The sequence below is a fragment of the Suricata suricatta genome, chromosome 1 (genome assembly GCF_006229205.1).
Source record: "Suricata suricatta isolate VVHF042 chromosome 1, meerkat_22Aug2017_6uvM2_HiC, whole genome shotgun sequence".
Lineage (NCBI taxonomy): Eukaryota > Metazoa > Chordata > Mammalia > Carnivora > Herpestidae > Suricata > Suricata suricatta.
The window spans coordinates 96216585-96233714 of record NC_043700.1 but is presented as its reverse complement, the minus strand read 5'-3'; the positions used below and the strand labels follow the sequence as shown (position 1 = coordinate 96233714).

Sequence of the window (17130 nt, the reverse complement as noted above, 5' to 3'; positions counted from 1 at the left end):
TGCCTCTTGGGGAAGGGATATAGTAGACTGGACTGAGGAGATACTTTTCATTGAATAATATTTTGTGCTTTTAAGGTCTTTCTGGTAAATATTGCTCATTTAATTAAACAACTCAATGATATACATTTTTTAAGTTTGGACTATTAGACTTATTCTATTTCTGTAGCATAGTTAGAAGCAGGGTACTTTTAACACCTTAGTCTTAGATTTTTTTTTTCTGGTTGATGATTTTTCCTTTCCCCACAAATGTTCCTTCGTTTATGGATCATAAAAATACTCCAAAGAACTGAATTATAATGCTTTGTTTCATATCTCTTCTTCTTAGGATCTGTCTATATAGATTTTTCTTGTACTATTTTATACTGATCTGAAATTGTAATCTTAGATGTGACAGAGCAGATAGAGATGGACAATTCTATGATTTTTTATTTTACTCAGAGAATTTCTGGAAATTGTTTTTGACATATTAGAACTCTATAGAGACTCTTTCACAGATTTCATTATCAGGGTACCAAGAAAAGTACTATAGTATTAAGAATTTTGGAATAGAAATCTTGTCACCAGACACACATTTCAGATTTCAAAGGGAGTTAATAATTCATTGTTAAAATAAGTGAATGATAATGAAGGCTGTCTTTGTATTGTACTATAACATCTTAAAACATTTTTACATACACTTGAAATCACTGTAGTCCTAGTAGGCACAATCTGTTTTGGCTTTAATGTGAATAGTAACTAGCAGTAATAGCAACAGTAATAGTAGTTGTAATTATTAGCAGTCATTGTTACATTTAAAGGCGAAAGGTTTATGCGATCTGAAGAGAAACCAGAGTAGTCATTGTTACATTTTTAAGAAAGAGCCTGTGCCGTTCCTTTTGTAGGGCATTCACCCGTATCATTCTTTGAGCTATACCAGTGGAGACACTGCCACAGATTCTCCCGTGCATGTTGGACGTTCTGGGATGCCAGTGAAGGAGAGTCCAAGGAAGGAGAGCCTACTCAGCTACCTGACTGGAAGCTTCCCAAGCCTGCACAACCTCCTGGAAGGGACCCCTCAAAGAAGTAGTGCAGCTGTAAAAAGCAGCTCCCTAACGAGAACAGGTACACCCTTAGTTTTGACAGTTATTAGTTTACTTCTTTGCAAGAATTAGAAACAAAACAAAACAGGACTTAATTTTTTTGATTTATACTTTGGTTGCATAATTAATCTATGTATTACACCTTATCTTTGAAAAAATATTTTGGGAAACTCTTCTGTTTGTACCTTTTTGGTGTCTTCATGCCTTTAATTTGTATTTCTAAACCATAGTATTTTACATTACTGTCAACCTCTTTGTGGTATGGGATGATGTCTGAACCAACTAGCAGTGAATGTCTTCTTGTTGTATTACAAATAAGTTATTTATTAATGCCTTAATATCTAAATACTAACATCATGCAGTGAGTTTGAAAACATCTGCAAAAGACAATTTAACCTAATTTTAAAAAAATAATCACATGTCACATTTTCTGCTTCTTTAGTATGTAAGTAATACTATACTCAATACAACTTTATTTTCAGGAAATACAATGGCCACTGATATGTTATCTGAACATCCCTTGCTATCTGAGCCATCCTCTGTGAGCTTCTATAATTGGATGTCAAATGCTGTGGGTAATCGTGGAAGTGTGGTACAGGAATCTCCTGCTACAAAGTCTGCACATAATAGCCTTCCAACAGGTATTGAGCTGTCACGTTATTTTGCTTAAGTGTCTAAGGGGCATATATAAATGTTAACAAAATCCTGTTTTTCAGGATATGGTAAAAACGTCTCAAATATTTAATACTGTTTAGTTGAAATATTCCCCTTTATGAAATGTCTTTGTTAATACTAAATTGAGAGAATCATAAGCAGTCACTTGGTGTTCTTGTGGAAAGACAAATATTGCAAATGTGAGAATGTATGTAATTTAAAGAGTTTATTATGTCCAATTAATGTGGCTGGTTTAATTTCCTAAATACCAAAAGTAGGTAGATGAAAACATGCAAAATATATGGCATAATATACCTACAATACAGAAAATATTTTTAGTTTATCCAGATTCCTCAGAGAAATAATAACTAGCATTCTTTTACATTTTTTAGTAATTAAATATTTAACTACAATCTAAAGGAGTATTAAGAAGAGTGAAAATAAGATTCCTCCCCTTGAGGAAATGAGGGCAATTTTTATTTACTTAAATTTCTTAAAATTTGTTCTGAGAAAGAGATCCCATGTGCACAAGTGAGGGAGTGGGCAGGAAGAGAGACAGAGAGACAGAGAGAGTCCCAAATAGGCTCAATGCTGTCACTACAGAGACTGATGGAGGGCTTGAACTCACGAACTGTGAGATCATGACCTGAGCCAAGATCAAAAGTCAGAACAAAAGTCAAAGCCTGAATAGCTCAGTCAGTTTAAGCATCCTACCTCAGCTCAGGTCAAGATCTCATGGTTTCGAGCCCTGTGTCGGGCTCTCTCTGTGCCCCTCCTTTGCCTTTTCTTCCCCCCCCCCCTCTGCTCCTCCTCCACTCATGCTCTATCTTTCTCTGTCTCTCAAATATAAATAAACGTTAAAAAAAATTTAAAAAAAAAAAAGCCAGACACTTAAATGAACCACCCAGGCATCTGGCAATTTGCTAATTTTAAAAGCGTGTATGTAAATGTCAAGAAGACAGGCAGGGAATTCACAAAGAAATATTGATGGCTATCTCCAGATACCGAAGTGGTGCTACCCCTCATTTTATACCTTTTTCTTTTTTGGGGTGTTTTCCCAAATTTCTTAAGGCATGTATTATTTTCTTGTAAACAAATAGTTTAAAAGACTATGTGAAATAACCTTTGATCCTAGTTACTGAAAATGGCCGAAATTAATCCATATAGTAACAATTTGCATTGCTAACGAATTCTGTTCAGATAAAAAATAGGAAATTATGAAATGTGGTTGATATAGGACTACTTAGTCTTTTCTTTTTTTCTTTTGCCTGTGTGTGGAGCACTTTTGAATTTGGAACTGATTCTAATTTTGACTGCACACCAGTTCTTAGCATTGGTTCTTGGTTGAAGAGGATAGAAGAATGGTGTTTCCACCAGCTTTCAGCACTTTTCTAAAACTAGTCTCACTACTGTACCATTTAAATTTTAAGAAAACAATAAAAGAACATTTCTTGTCTATCATGCATGGATCCTTTGCCTGGGAAGTTAAAAGCTAAAGGGAGTACAGAGGAAAACAAATAGTGCCAGTATTTTTGTTCTGCCTTGGGAAAGCATAGTTGGGTAGAAATTTATACGTGGGACTCTGTGACACCTGTTGCTTTTGCCCTGCTGCTGTCTGTAACTCTGCTCCCCAGTGCAAAGCTGAGAGAATATCAGATGCTTTTCAGAAGTCTTCCAGCCGTAAAATTCTGTATTTTTGACTGACTGGTTCTAATACAGACTTCGTGTATAAGGAAGACTGATATTTTCTGAAATTTTAGTTTAATTTCATTTTCATTAATAAATCATGCCTCTAAAATAACCTAAAAGTGCTGTTTCTTTTTGTTTCTTCATTCAGTTAGAATGATCTGGTAATACTATTATAATATAGACTTAAGTTTACTTTTTATAAGTTTACTTTGCTGTGCACTTTAAGTTGTTTTTATTTCCTCATAATTTAAGTTTTATTTTGGAACATTTACTCTGCTAGGTGTTGCACCCAATCTTCCTACGATACCCTCAGCCTCAGATTTCAACACTGTCTTATCTAGCGACCAGAATACTTTGGATGGAACGCATTCTCAGCATAGCACTAGTCAGGATGACGTGGCAGGTGTAGAAGAAGCCAACCAAGGGTTTCCTGCTGTGCAGCTTGCCGACGCACAGGTGAGCCCATCTGTTTTTCCATAATTGTAGTAATCCCTCATTAGGTGGTACTTAGCAGCTGGAACCCTCACGTCATGTGCACCTTAAACATTCTAGGGAAAAATCTTTTTTCTGTGCTTGTCTGCCTAAAGCCTTCATGCAAAAAAGAGGAACCTTTTAAAACTATGTGGGTTAAATACAAATGCAAATTTAGCATCTATAGATATTCATTAAACAGAAGAGTGATATATAGTTGTTTGTCTCACACAGTAACATATTTGTTATTTGGAGATACAGATTGGCTAAACAACAGGACTAGAAAGCTAAATTTAACCATGTCCTATAGAAGGCTGTGTTAAGTGCTATGTCAAGACTTTGTTGAGGGAGCAGTTGGGAGGCACTGAAGACTTTTATTTTACTTTATTAAATTTTTTAATGTTAATTTTTGAGAGAGAAAGAGAGAGCACATGAGTGAGCGGGGGAGGGGCAGAGAGAGAGAGGGAGTTACAGAATTTAAAGCTGGCTCCAGGCCAGCCTGGAGCCCAATGTGGGGCTTGAACCCATGACCTGTGGGATCATGACCTGAGCCAAAGTTGGACATTTAGATGACTGAGCCACCTAGGCACCTCATGGATAGCACCTATATTTTAAATGTGGACGGTGGAAAAGGAACCTTGCAGCAGAGAATAAGTAGAGTGATTATAGTGATCAACTACTAAACACATTAGTTGCTTCTGTTTGGGTTAGCTCTTCATGACTACAACATCAGTTATTAAGAGATTTAACCAGAGTGATACATTTTCATAAGCATGTGTGGTACTTAAAATATGAAGGAAGTTTTTTGTTGGGAAATAAATGTTAAATGACTGTCATAACCAAGTGAAGTGATACCATTTAAAAATAGGTCAGATGTTCATAATATAACTTATGAAACATTTTTATATTATTAACCTAGGATGTTGATATATACCACATTTTTATGAAAACACAGTCTACATGCCTTTTTTAAGAATAGGAAGTAGAATGATTTAAACTAGTTCACAATTTTATTTTCCTTGTCCTTTCAGACACTCAGGCAGGATGGAGGAATCTTCTTCCTTGTGATTAACTTAAAGATGAGTGGCACATAATAGGTGCTCAAAAATACTGTTAAATTTTAAGTAAAATTAGAACTTAATATTTATTATACAAGCCCCCGGGTCCCCCCTTTTTGCTTCACACTGTAGTAATAATATATGGATTCAGATAGGATAAGAAAAAAGCCACAGAAAATGATAAATTATAAGTTAAGCTAATTAATGAATGTGTTATGTCTTCTAGGTTGTTTTTAAACCTCTTCTGAGTCATACAGGGATTCAGTCACAGGATGCAATGCCGCTCTGCTACCGAATGTACTTTGGAGAACACCTTTCTTTTTCAGGGACTTTGGACTGCCTTAGAGCAGATATTGTGGATTCAGACACAGCCAAAGAGAGAAAAGGCAAACGAGCAAGAAGGTGTTTTGTGTTATTGTTCTTTTTGTGTAAAATGTTGTATACAGATTATAATACCTGTTTTTAACTTTGTTTTCCTGTATGCTAATGAGGAAGTACTTTTAATACCTTAATGAGAGGGTAATTTCCATTTATCAAAAACAGCTTCATATTAATAACCTGTTATTTTATAGGTGATGAGGCCTATTTTTAGGCATAGTTTTGTACCATGTTAGCACATGTATGTGGGTTAACCAAAGTGTATTTGTTGTATATACACTCAGAATGTGTTTACTGTTACAGTAGTTGATTTTTATGGTCTTATACATTTTAATTTTATGTATTTTACTTAGAATTATTACTAACTTTTTTTACATAGACTGGTAGTATTAGAAACAGAGTAGAAGTTAATTTAGAGTATAACCATCAGAAACAAATACATAAGAATGCTGAATGTAGTACTGTCATTCTTTACTGTCAGGGATAGTTCTTCAGTTTCTTTACTGCTTGAGTAGGAGATATTATGCCCACTAAGATTTGACTAATCTTTTGTGAACTTGGGATTTTGCTTTGAATGAGGAATCGTAGAGCATGGACATAGTTGGCATTTATATCAGGGCGTCTTGCAGCATTCTTGATTTGATCCAGTTTGTGTGCAGTTTTGCAAGGTGGTAAGTTACAAGTAAACCACACGCAAAAAAAAGTAAGATGCACATGTACCCAACATATAACTGGATGAAATATGTTTTCCATAGGAATTATTTTGTTTAAAATTTTAAATAATTTAACAAAATCAGTTTAAACATTTTTATAGAAATTATAGAAAAATATAGCTTTCTTAAATTTTGCTTCAGGTCTAGGTATGTAAGTGTTTTCTAATGACACAGGAACATGGAAATTGCATTGTCTTTTCTATTAAATATAGGACAGCCCTTGCTTTTCACAGTAGAGTGGGATAACAATGACTGTGCAAGCCAAAGCACCACAAAGTGACCTTAATGATTTGTATTAAAACTAGTGGGGAAAATTACCTTTGTTTTGTGACCTGGGAAAATGTTTGTTAAGACATTAAAAACTCCCTTACTGCTTATTATAAATATATAGGGAAATGAAAAATACAGTAATACTATTTAGTACATTATAATTTAAGACATTAGAAATGTTGAGAATTAAAATGTTTTACTTTTTTCTAAAAATCTCCTCAAAGGATAGTTTGAATAATCCTTGCTATCTTATTGTTATGTAACTTGCAGTAGGGAAGGAGCATCTTTTCTATATCTTGGCAAAATGCCATACTCCATTATTAAGTATTGATGAGTTTCCAACATTTTTTTCTTTTGTCCTTTTATTTTATTTATTTATTTATTTTTAATTTTTTTTACATTCATTTATTATTGAAAGAGAGAGAGAGAAAGACAGAGCACGAACGGGGTAGGGTAGGGGCAGAGTGAGAAAGAGACACAGAATTCGAAGCAAGCTCCAGGCTCTGAGCAAGCTGTGAGCAGAGAACCCAATGTGGGGCCCGAACCTGTGAACCAGAAGATCATGACCTGAGCTGAAGTCCATTACTCAGCCAACTGAGCCATCCAGGCGCCCCTCCTTTGCAGTTTTAATGTCATGAAATATTATCATGAGTTCCTTTTACTGTGAGGTTATTTGCCCAGCATCATTTCCCCTGGGGTATCATCATCCTTTTTGTTATAACTGCTTTCTTCTTTATGCCAATAAGTTTGCCTGAATTCCTCTGTTTGCATACCTATAGTTTCTAGAGCAGTAGAAATATCAACATTTCCAGTTAGCTGTTTCTTCTGTAATTTTAAATGAATTTCACTACCAGCATTATCTTTTTTTGTTGTTCTCTTATTACATTTTTATCTTTGCTGTCCAATCCCCTCTTTTAATTATCCATTTTTGTAAAATGTCATGTGGGTTTATCATGAGGAGGCAACATAACTACATGCTTTACTGTCTTTGCATGAAGTGAGTAACAAACATGCATTGACCAGGCATTGACATGCATAGTATAATTGGTTAACGATCATGATATACATTTGTTACTTATGTAGTGATTTGTGGACTGATGAGCTAGTAGCAAGTTTGTACTTCATCATTACAAAACAATTTGTACTTACACAGTGAATTTTAGAGATTTAAGCCATGTTGTTAGGGGACTGGTGTTATGTAGCTAAACCATGGTAATTGAAATTCATTCACATTAGAATCATCACATCCAGACACCAAAGCATTGATACCAACTTATACTCCCTTATTACAGTTAAAAGCTCTGTATTAAACTTGTATTTCTGTTTTCCATAGCTGACTTACACACACACACACACACACACACACACACACACAGTGTATGTATCAGCATAAATATAATTAGTTATACATAATAATTAGATAATATGCTTATGAATAATTCTAGTTACGGCCTACTTATTGGCCTACTATATGCCATATAATAGTGCCAAGGAATAGATCTTCATATGTTCACCCTTTTTCTTATGTTCACAGGGAGGTCCTTTGAGTGACTTTGACCTTAACTGCCTTTGGTCTAGCTGAACTTAATATTCGTTTTCATTTTTTCTACTATCACATAGCTCTGAATACTTGAAATTCTTATTACTGACCCATGATTAGCTTTATTTCTCATATCACCTATAATTCTACCTTAAATTCTATTTATTTGGAGAACTTTGTCCCTGTACACTTTTCTTGGCTATTAATTTTTAGTTTGAGGTTTTATTAATAGCACATTGTTTCATCTGGTAGTTATTGTACATCATTGTTGGGTTATAGTTACTGATATAAACATATATATCCTATCCTGTAAAGCTAGGGCAGTTATTAAGTCATTTAGCATAGTCTCTGGCATGTAAAAGTTCTAATAAATATTAGTTTCCTTATATCTTTGCTGTCTCCAGACAAGATATGCAAACATAGTAGAGACTGAATAAATATTTTTAAAATTTAATTTTAACTTTGGCTTTATAGTGCCATACCGGCTCTTTACCTGTCTGGCTACTTTTGTCTTAAGTGACTGCTTCATCATATACTAAAAATTTTCCCATTTTACTTGACTTACTAAGACTTTCTTAGCTCCCTCATATGTTTTCAGTTCTTATTTTTGTGTTATAGATTATTTTAATTTCTTTTGAGTCTTCTCTCCTGTCCATTCTAATTCTCAAAATTCAGTCTTTCCTTCTCTGACTGCATGCTTAGCGTTGTTGTAGGCTTACTGTGAGCTTCTACATTTTCATGGACTGTATCCCGAAGTGGGGCTTTTCTTATAATAATATTTATTAAGGAATTATTCTCTAAAAATTCTTTAAGTAAAGTTGAGAACATCAAAGCAACTTTAGTTTCTTTTTTTATTAGAATAATTTGACCTATGTGGCCACATGTTCTCAATGTACATGGAAGAGGGGAAAAAATACTTTTTTTTTTTTTTTTACAGTTTTGGTCCTGAGGTTTATTGTTATAGCTGGTTTACAGATATTTGAAACGTTTTTGACTTTTAAATATTAAAATTGACTATAATATTTGTAACTTGAAAATTTTTAGATAAGCAAGAGGATTCGCCCAAATAATTTTCATCAAGTTTTTGTGTACATTTTTCATTTTTGTTTTCTCTTGCCCTCCTCACTACTTTCAACTTGGCAAAGTAAGCCATGAGGCTTTCATTTCAAATAGCAAATCAGTTTATACAAGTGAGATGAGATTAAATATGTAAACAGTGTATTTCACAGAGGTGGGGAGAGTATGGCTGAGGGAGGTGCCCTAACCGATCTGTAATTGACTTTAAATTCCAGTACCATTGTGGTGTACCATCACACTGGCAAGAAAAAATGTTTCATTGCTTCACTGAAATAATTGACATAAATTTGAAATTAACTAGTCAGTTGTGGAATAAGATCAAGAGAGAAGACTCAAGGCCTATTTTCCAAATTATAATTTATTACAAATTATAAAAAATTGGCCTACTGAAGAATAACTTGAGCTCTTGCTTACAATTATCTAAATGGCTTATAACGTGTTTTACCCTGGAGATTTTTTGCTAATAAACTAATAAAAACTGTATAGCTCTAGAAGAAAGGAAATAAAACCTTGTCATTTTTTCTTTTTTTTCTTCACTTTTAGGCAGGGTCATGTGAATCTTCCTCCACTTGAATTCAAACCAGCATTAATGTTAGAAACTTTTAGCATCAGTGCTGTTGTAATGGAAAAGTCGGTGTGCACCCCTCAGAACTCTACCAGTGCTCTCTCTTTTCATGATCTCAACAAGCGTTACTATAATACCTTTCACTGCAACTTTACAATTTCTTGCCAGTCAATAAGCCAGCATGTAGATATGGCTTTGGTTCGTCTTATTCATCAATTTAGTACCATGATAGATGACATCAAAGCGACTCAGACTGACATCAAACTTAGCAGATATACAGCTGGATCAGCTTCCCCAACACCCACCTTCAAAACTAGAAAACATCGGGATTTTCGCTCATCTGACTTCAGCCGCAGTTCTAGAGGAAGTCTGAATGGTGGCAATAGAGTAAACAACGCAAAGAACAAACGGACCAACAATGAAAATAACAAAAAGGAATCTCGAAACAAAAATTCACTAGGAAGATCTGAAAGAAGAACTTCAAAAGTGTCTAGGAAAGGTTCAAAAGATGTGGTGGACCATATGACTATTCATATGGATGACTCCGATTCAATCACAGTATCAGAACAAAGTGAGCCTTCGGCTGAGTGCTGGCAGAATATGTATAAGTTACTTAACTTCTATTCACTTATCTCTGATCCAACAGGAATATTGGAAAAATCTTCAGAAACATTTGGACCAGCAGGTAATGAATATTTTAATATCTAAAAACTTTCTTTTTAGAATAGCAATAATACTAAAACAGATGTTTATCATGCTTTCTTAATGTTTTAAGTAGATCATTGAAATGCAAAAAAAATGGCAATCACCCATGGAGAGAAAATAGTAATGGCTGTCAGATAATTTGCCTTCCCATTTCCTGTCCTTTCTACCTTGACACAATATCATGGTCTTAAAGATTCAGTCATACCTACTTTCCAGTATCTGACTCTATTATTTACTTTTAATAAGATGATGGGAAAATATTGAAAACTTTAAAAAATCATTTTGGTGAGGAAGAGGGCTGGTTTGGCATGTGAAGAAAGGTAAGGTGTTGTTGGAGTGTCCTTCCATGTTCCAATTTTTCATAGCTAAATCCGTATGTGTTTTGTTTACTTACAAAGGAGTTCGGAGCCCTACAGAGCCAACATGTAAAGTTGTGTTTGAGAATGAGCAAGACAATAACAGTTTGACGAAGACACAGAGGAAACGTAGCTTGGTAACTTCTGAACCTCAGCATGTCACTCTCATCGTGTTTGGGATTGGCATGGTGAACCGCACACACCTGGAAGCAGACATTGGTGGGCTAACAATGGAGTCAGAGCTGAAGAGGATTCATGGCAGCTTTACACTTAAGGAGAAAATGAAAGGTGTGGTGATGTTCTAACACCGTGGTGCTGCTTTTCTGAAAAATGCCAATGCCATCCATGTCTCCAAAATTTCTACTTGGCATTTTTTTCCCAGAAAATGAACTTTCCCATTTATATGGATGAAGAGTGCCACTTTATACATTTTCTGTTCCTATTCTTCTTTAATTTTCCAAGTTTTATGCACTAAGTATTACTTCTGAGATTTAAAATGTTGTTAAGCTGGCTGACTCAGTCCATAGAGCATCCACCTCTTGATTCCAGGGTTCTGAGTTCAGGCCCCACATTGGGTTTGCAGCCTACTTAAAAAATAAATCTGTAAATAAATAAGTAAATAAATAAAATGTCATTAGGCCATTTAATGCCATTAGGCTCTTTAATACACGAATGGCATATTAAGCTATGTATTTAGCATTATATCCAATTTTGACATATGATATATATTTTTTCACATATATATTCATATATATCTACATATGAATACATAGATTAAGAAACTTTGAGGTGCCTGGGTGGCTTAGTCAGTTAAGCTTTGGACTCTTGATTTTGGCTTAGGTCATTATCTCACAGTCATGAGATTGAGCCTTTTGTTGTGCTCCACACTGGGGGTTGAAGCTGCTTAAGATCCTCTCTCCCTCTCCCTCTCCCTCTGCCCCGCCCCTGCTCACGCCCTCTTGCTTTAAAGAAAAAAAATAAAAATCTTCTCTAGGGGCACATGGATGGCTCAGCAGGTTGAGCTCTGGCTACAGCTCAGGTCAGATCTCACGGTTTGTGGTTTTGGGCCCCGGGCCCTGGGCCCCACATCAGGCTCTGTGCTAACAGCTCAGAGCCTTGAGCCTGTCTTCCAATTCTATGTCTCCCTCTCTCTCTGACCCTTTCCTGCTCACACTGTCTTTCTCTGACTCAAAAATAAATAAAACATAAAAAAAATTTTTTTTAATCTCTAAAATGTTTTTAAAAGTAGTTCTGAAGTAATTTAAATTTTATTATGAATAAACTTTTAAACTATCTTTTGTCATTGATATTATGAATAAAATGCAATTTTAATACAAGGTACAATTATTTTATTTCCAGAATTCATGTAATTTTTTTTCTTACATTTAAGATGTTTTACATCAAAAGATGACGGAGACATGTGCCACTGCTCATATTGGTGGGGTTAATATTGTGCTGCTTGAAGGCATTACACCAAATATACAGTGAGTGTGTCCATTTTTTTATTATTTTCTTATATTAGTTTATTTAGTTTTATGGGAAACTTAAAATTCATTGGATGAATCCCATACCTGTTGAGTTTTGAAATTTATATACATTATGTTCCCAGATACTATAATTTTGTCATTTAAGGATATCACTGCATGAAATGTTTTCAAAAAAATACTTTTTTCCTATTTTATAATTACCCCTACTCCCACCCCTCCCAAAAAACTGACTGACTCCTGGTACATTGTAAGAATATATAACAAGAAAAAAATGATTACAATGCGAATTTCAGTTAGACAAACAAGATGCAAAAACTCACATAATTCAAATAGTTAAAACAAAATTTTAGTCAAAGATTATAAACTGTCTCTTGATTTTATGTTAAGTAATTATCTCTCAAATTCATGCTGGGTTTCAAACTATGTCTTGCCATTTTTTCACTTAAAGAATTTAGTACCAGAAAGCCTATGAGACTCTTTTAATAATATAGGGAAACCTTTTATAGTGAGTATATCATACCATATCACTCTTCTTTTGATTCTTTGTTCTTAACCTTTTCTTTATAAGTCCTACTTTTGGATCTCTTTGGAATTATTCTGATAATGATTACCTTTATATACAGTATATTCAGATTGTTAACCTATTATCAATATATTTAACTGTTTACTTTGTCCACTTGGGAGTATATACCTTAATTCTTAACTTCCTCTCAGCTTTATGTTATAACTACAAAATCTGCTTTGATGATTTAAGTCAGATTTTGAGAATTTATTCTCTCTAAATATTATAACTACTTAATGTTCTGCTATCTTATAGTGAATCTGTCATACTAAATACTGACTAAATAGAGGATTTTGTTCAGCTTTATAAAAATTAAATATTCATATATTGACAAGTTATAGTTCTATTCGTATTTTAAACATGGATGATGTGATAACTGTCTTGGAGAACGTTTCCTTGAAATGGATGGACAAGGTTTGCTGGGGTAGTTTGGGCCTGTAATTCTAGAACCAGAGTATATTTCTATATTATAGCTGCCTGTGGTCCAGATTGCATTTCCTAGGCAGTCTAGAAAAACCAATAAATCCCAGTAGTTACCACAGACCAGATCTTTTCTGATCATTCAGTGTGGGAGAAGGGGTCTTATGATGTAGTAATTACGATCTTAACAAGCACCTACTGTGAACCAGGAGCCTCACATAGATTATTTTATTTAATCCTAGTCACAGACCTGTGAACTGGGGTGGTTTTATCCCACTTTACAGAACAATAAATTGAGATTCAGAGAGATAAAAGCATTTGCCTAAAATGCTTAAAATCCTACAGTAAGTAAGAAGAGTTGTGGGAACCTGTGAGCTGAACCTGGACCTTCAGTTCCAGGATTCCTTTGTTGGCATTTATATATAGCATTTATAAAACTGATTTTTTAAACAAGTATTATATAGCTGTATTTCTCACCTTGAAAAAAAGACAAAGATGCCTCGACTTTCTTTTTTTTAATAAAAACTGCTGTTCAATGCCAAACTCTAGCAGTGTTAAGACTTTCTTGATTTATTCTTTGGCTTTTCATTCGTGACTTCAATTAAAGGGAAATGCAACTAAAAAGAAAACAAGTTGAAAAGTTCTGTGAGGGAAAATTTTTAAAATGGGAAATAAGAAAAGTCCAGATCATTGGTCATACTGTAACTAATTTCTCTGTGAATGTTTATTTGCTTCCTTTTTGTTTTCCTGCTTTCTCTTGAATCTTCATCTGTAGACTGGAGGATTTTCCTACATCTCCTACAAGCACAGCCAAACAAGAGTTTCTGTATGTTATATTATTTTTTTTCCCCCGCATGGGCTTTGTGATTAACATAGTATTGAATAGTTTAAAAGAAATACTTGAATTATCTGCATGGCTGTGAATGTTGTAGTTAGTTTCTATTTTGTAGCTTTAATGTAGATCCTTTTATAGATTAAAGTTTATTGACATTTAAGGAACACAAAGAGGTAAGGGCTACCTTTTGCTAATTCACACATTGCTTTGTTGAAAGATTTTAACACTGTAGTTATGTGTTGCTTGTGCTTTCTTAAGATGCCTCATTATTAAAACTTGTCATGAAGCCTTCTTAAGGTTTGATGTGATAATAGAAACTAAAAAAATTCACTTGCAAAAGAGTTTTCACTAATTTCAAAAATAGTTATTAAAACATTAATATATGAAAATATCTACACATCTAATCTTTAAAATTTTGCTTTTAGGGTGAGAATTTACTACTCTAAATGACAGATTTTATGTATGGCTTTCAGAATATGCACTTTTGTATGTTGAGTAGCTTCATTTGACCCATGTATAGCTGATATTTTGTGATTGGGAGCTACAGTGGGTTCTTTAAAAAATTTTTTTTAAATCTTTATTTTTGAGAGAGATAAAGACAGAGTGTGAGCAGGGGAGGGACAGAGAGAGAGGGAGACACAGAATCCAAAACAGAGTCCAGGCTCTAAGCTGTCAGCACAGAGCCTGATGTGGGGCTTGAACTCAAGAAAGCTAGTTCATGACCTGAGCTGAGGTCAGCCACTCAACTGATTGAGCCACCCATGCACCCCCTGGGTGCTTTAAGTAACTGTTTGGTACGTGAGTCTTACATAGGTGTGGAGAAAGAGTAGAGATAATGAAGCCCCAAAGTAAATCCTCAAATTTTTCACTCAGCCTGTTGGATAGACAAGGATGGGGCCTACATTTAAGACCCCTTAGCCTGAACTCAGGAAATAATAGAAGATGAGGGGAAAGTCCTTGCCTCATTAAGCACTGTGGTCATTATAGCTGTCACAGTGGATCTATCAGAACCTTGTGAAGGTAGACATTTTTGTCAGTGATTTTTTTTTCCCAACGAATTGTTTAACAAGAGCTCTAGGTCACTTGCCATGAATGTTTTGTGTATATGAGGCATGCCTAGCGTGCTACAGGTTTTTATAGTCTTCTCTTTAGAGAGATTTTGACCACTTCTTTCTTGTTTACAAGTTATATGTATATTATGTATTATATGACCTAGATTAAGTGACAACCCTCTTCAAGAATTAAAATTATGAATAGGCAGCTCATTCCAGCAGCATGTAAACTATTCTTCATGCTGGGTCTCCTTCTGTCTTTCACAAGCAGTTTGACAGGATATAATCAGACCTCCTCTACTGTTTCTGGCTCAGTTCCATCAGGATAGGTCTATCATGTTGTCCAGCTTAGAAGACTACCACATTGTAATGGTGGGCATTATTTATATAGACTACAGTGTGAATGGGGCCCTCTGGAGTTGAACAACACAGAGCACCTGAAGTCCTTAACATCAGAATTTTCACTGGAAGTATCTTAGTAGAATCCACACTAGGAGAACAATCAGTTCCATTAGGTTTCCATTCTTACTTTTACTGTATAAGTGAAATTCCAGTGTTCTGAATGTGTTTATATATGCTTATATGTGCTTATATAACCAAAAGAAAGATAGGTATAGAATTTTACTATCATGATAACAAGACAGACTTCTTTGTATGTTTAGTTTCATTCAATAGATGGTTGCTGTTTACAAATAGAAAGCCATTTGCATTTTAGCACCATCTGAGTGTTCTGGCTTATGTTGAAATTAAATTTAAAATGAAATCTCAGGGGCGCCTGGATGGCTCAGTCAGTTAAGTGTCCGGCTTCAGCTCAGGTCATGATCTCACAGTTTATGGGTTCAAGCCCCACGTCGGTCTCTGCTGACAGCTCAGAACCTGGAGCCTGCTTCAGATTCTGTGTCTCCTACTTTCTCTGCCCCTCCCCTGCTCACTCTGTCTCTCTCTCTCTCTCTCAAAACAAAGACATAAAAAAAAATTTAAAAAAATGAAATCTCAATGATGAAAGTAGCTTTGTTTATTATAATATTTAAGAAAAGATACCAAATTCAGTAAGGAGTCAGTATTTCAGAATCTACTCTCATGCTGGCTAAACCAATTTATAGATAATGTTTTTATTTTTCTAGTCAGTGAGAGTATCCAAGAAATCGTTGCCTTTGTAGAAGAAAGTTTTATAGTTCTCCGATATCGTTTTTGAATTTTATATACTTGGATTTCACTGTCTATAAATAACACCTCTGATAGAGCCATTGTTGTACTTTTCTAGATTTATTTTAATAGAAGTTAAATGTGATTAACTGAATTTTTAGATCCTTGAGACTATAAATAAATTCTCAGTAAATCCTCTACAGCCTAAGTAGCGATAAATGTATGTGAACCAAACTGTAGTCAATATGAAATTTGTCTTATGTGTTGTTTTGCTAAAATTTATTAAATTATTTAATATTTTTATCATTTAATGTGTTATTTATAAGCAGTTATTATTTATTATTAAAAATAATTTAATAATAATTAAATTATTGTCAAGGATACTTTGCCCACATGAAAGATAATATTATAAATATAAACATATAAGGCTATCTTTTTACTGACTGGGGCTTTAATGATGTAGGCCATGAACCTTTCCATTGTATACATCAAGCTGCTTCATAATGGCTTCTACATACATGACGTCACACATGTTATCTGTGGAATTCCACAGCCATGATGTTGGGAGACATTCCTCTGCTGTACTTCTTTCTGCTCATTCATTTCACAAAATTCAGTGAGTGCCTACCATGTTTAAGGCACTGTTGTAGGCATGCAAGAGAGAACCAGAAATCAAGAAAGATAATATCTCTGCTTTATGTCTGTATCACTAAAGCTAACTAATTTTTAACTAAGTAGTAGTTAATTATTATGAATTGGAATTCTGTCATTTCTTTGCCACTTGTTGAAAATTTGAAGTGGAAAATACAAGTTAAGTTTCTTCCTTCCTATTATTTTTTTCAACATATTAAAAGAATGATGAATTTGATTAGATTCTAAGAAGTATAGTATTTTATTATATATTCAGTATCTATGCTTCCTTAGTGGTTGTACATATCCCTAAAATAAATTGGGGGCAAAGAGAGGAGTTCTGAATGGAGGAAAAGTAAAAATGGAATTTTGAGTGTTGTAAACATGTTATATGTCAGTGTTCATTCTTTTATCTCTGAGCATATACTACTTTCTTCTGTAAA

The 17130-nt window shown here is 34.4% G+C and overlaps 1 protein-coding gene across 8 annotated transcripts in view; it reads left to right on the top strand.

The window, feature by feature from the left end:
* The window catches only part of KIAA1109 (KIAA1109 ortholog), a 197858-nt gene that overhangs the window by 112081 nt on the left and 68647 nt on the right, over positions 1-17130 (top strand). For 7 of the 8 annotated variants that reach the window (XM_029941360.1, XM_029941381.1, XM_029941348.1 and 4 more), the window contains 8 exons: positions 882-1101; positions 1562-1720; positions 3703-3878; positions 5178-5353; positions 9473-10179; positions 10598-10843; positions 11946-12039; positions 13800-13850. In XM_029941360.1, coding sequence (XP_029797220.1) covers positions 882-1101; positions 1562-1720; positions 3703-3878; positions 5178-5353; positions 9473-10179; positions 10598-10843; positions 11946-12039; positions 13800-13850 — 1829 coding nt within the window. The remainder of the gene's footprint in view (positions 1-881; positions 1102-1561; positions 1721-3702; positions 3879-5177; positions 5354-9472; positions 10180-10597; positions 10844-11945; positions 12040-13799; positions 13851-17130) is intronic. The other variant, XM_029941372.1, reaches the window with a different exon arrangement.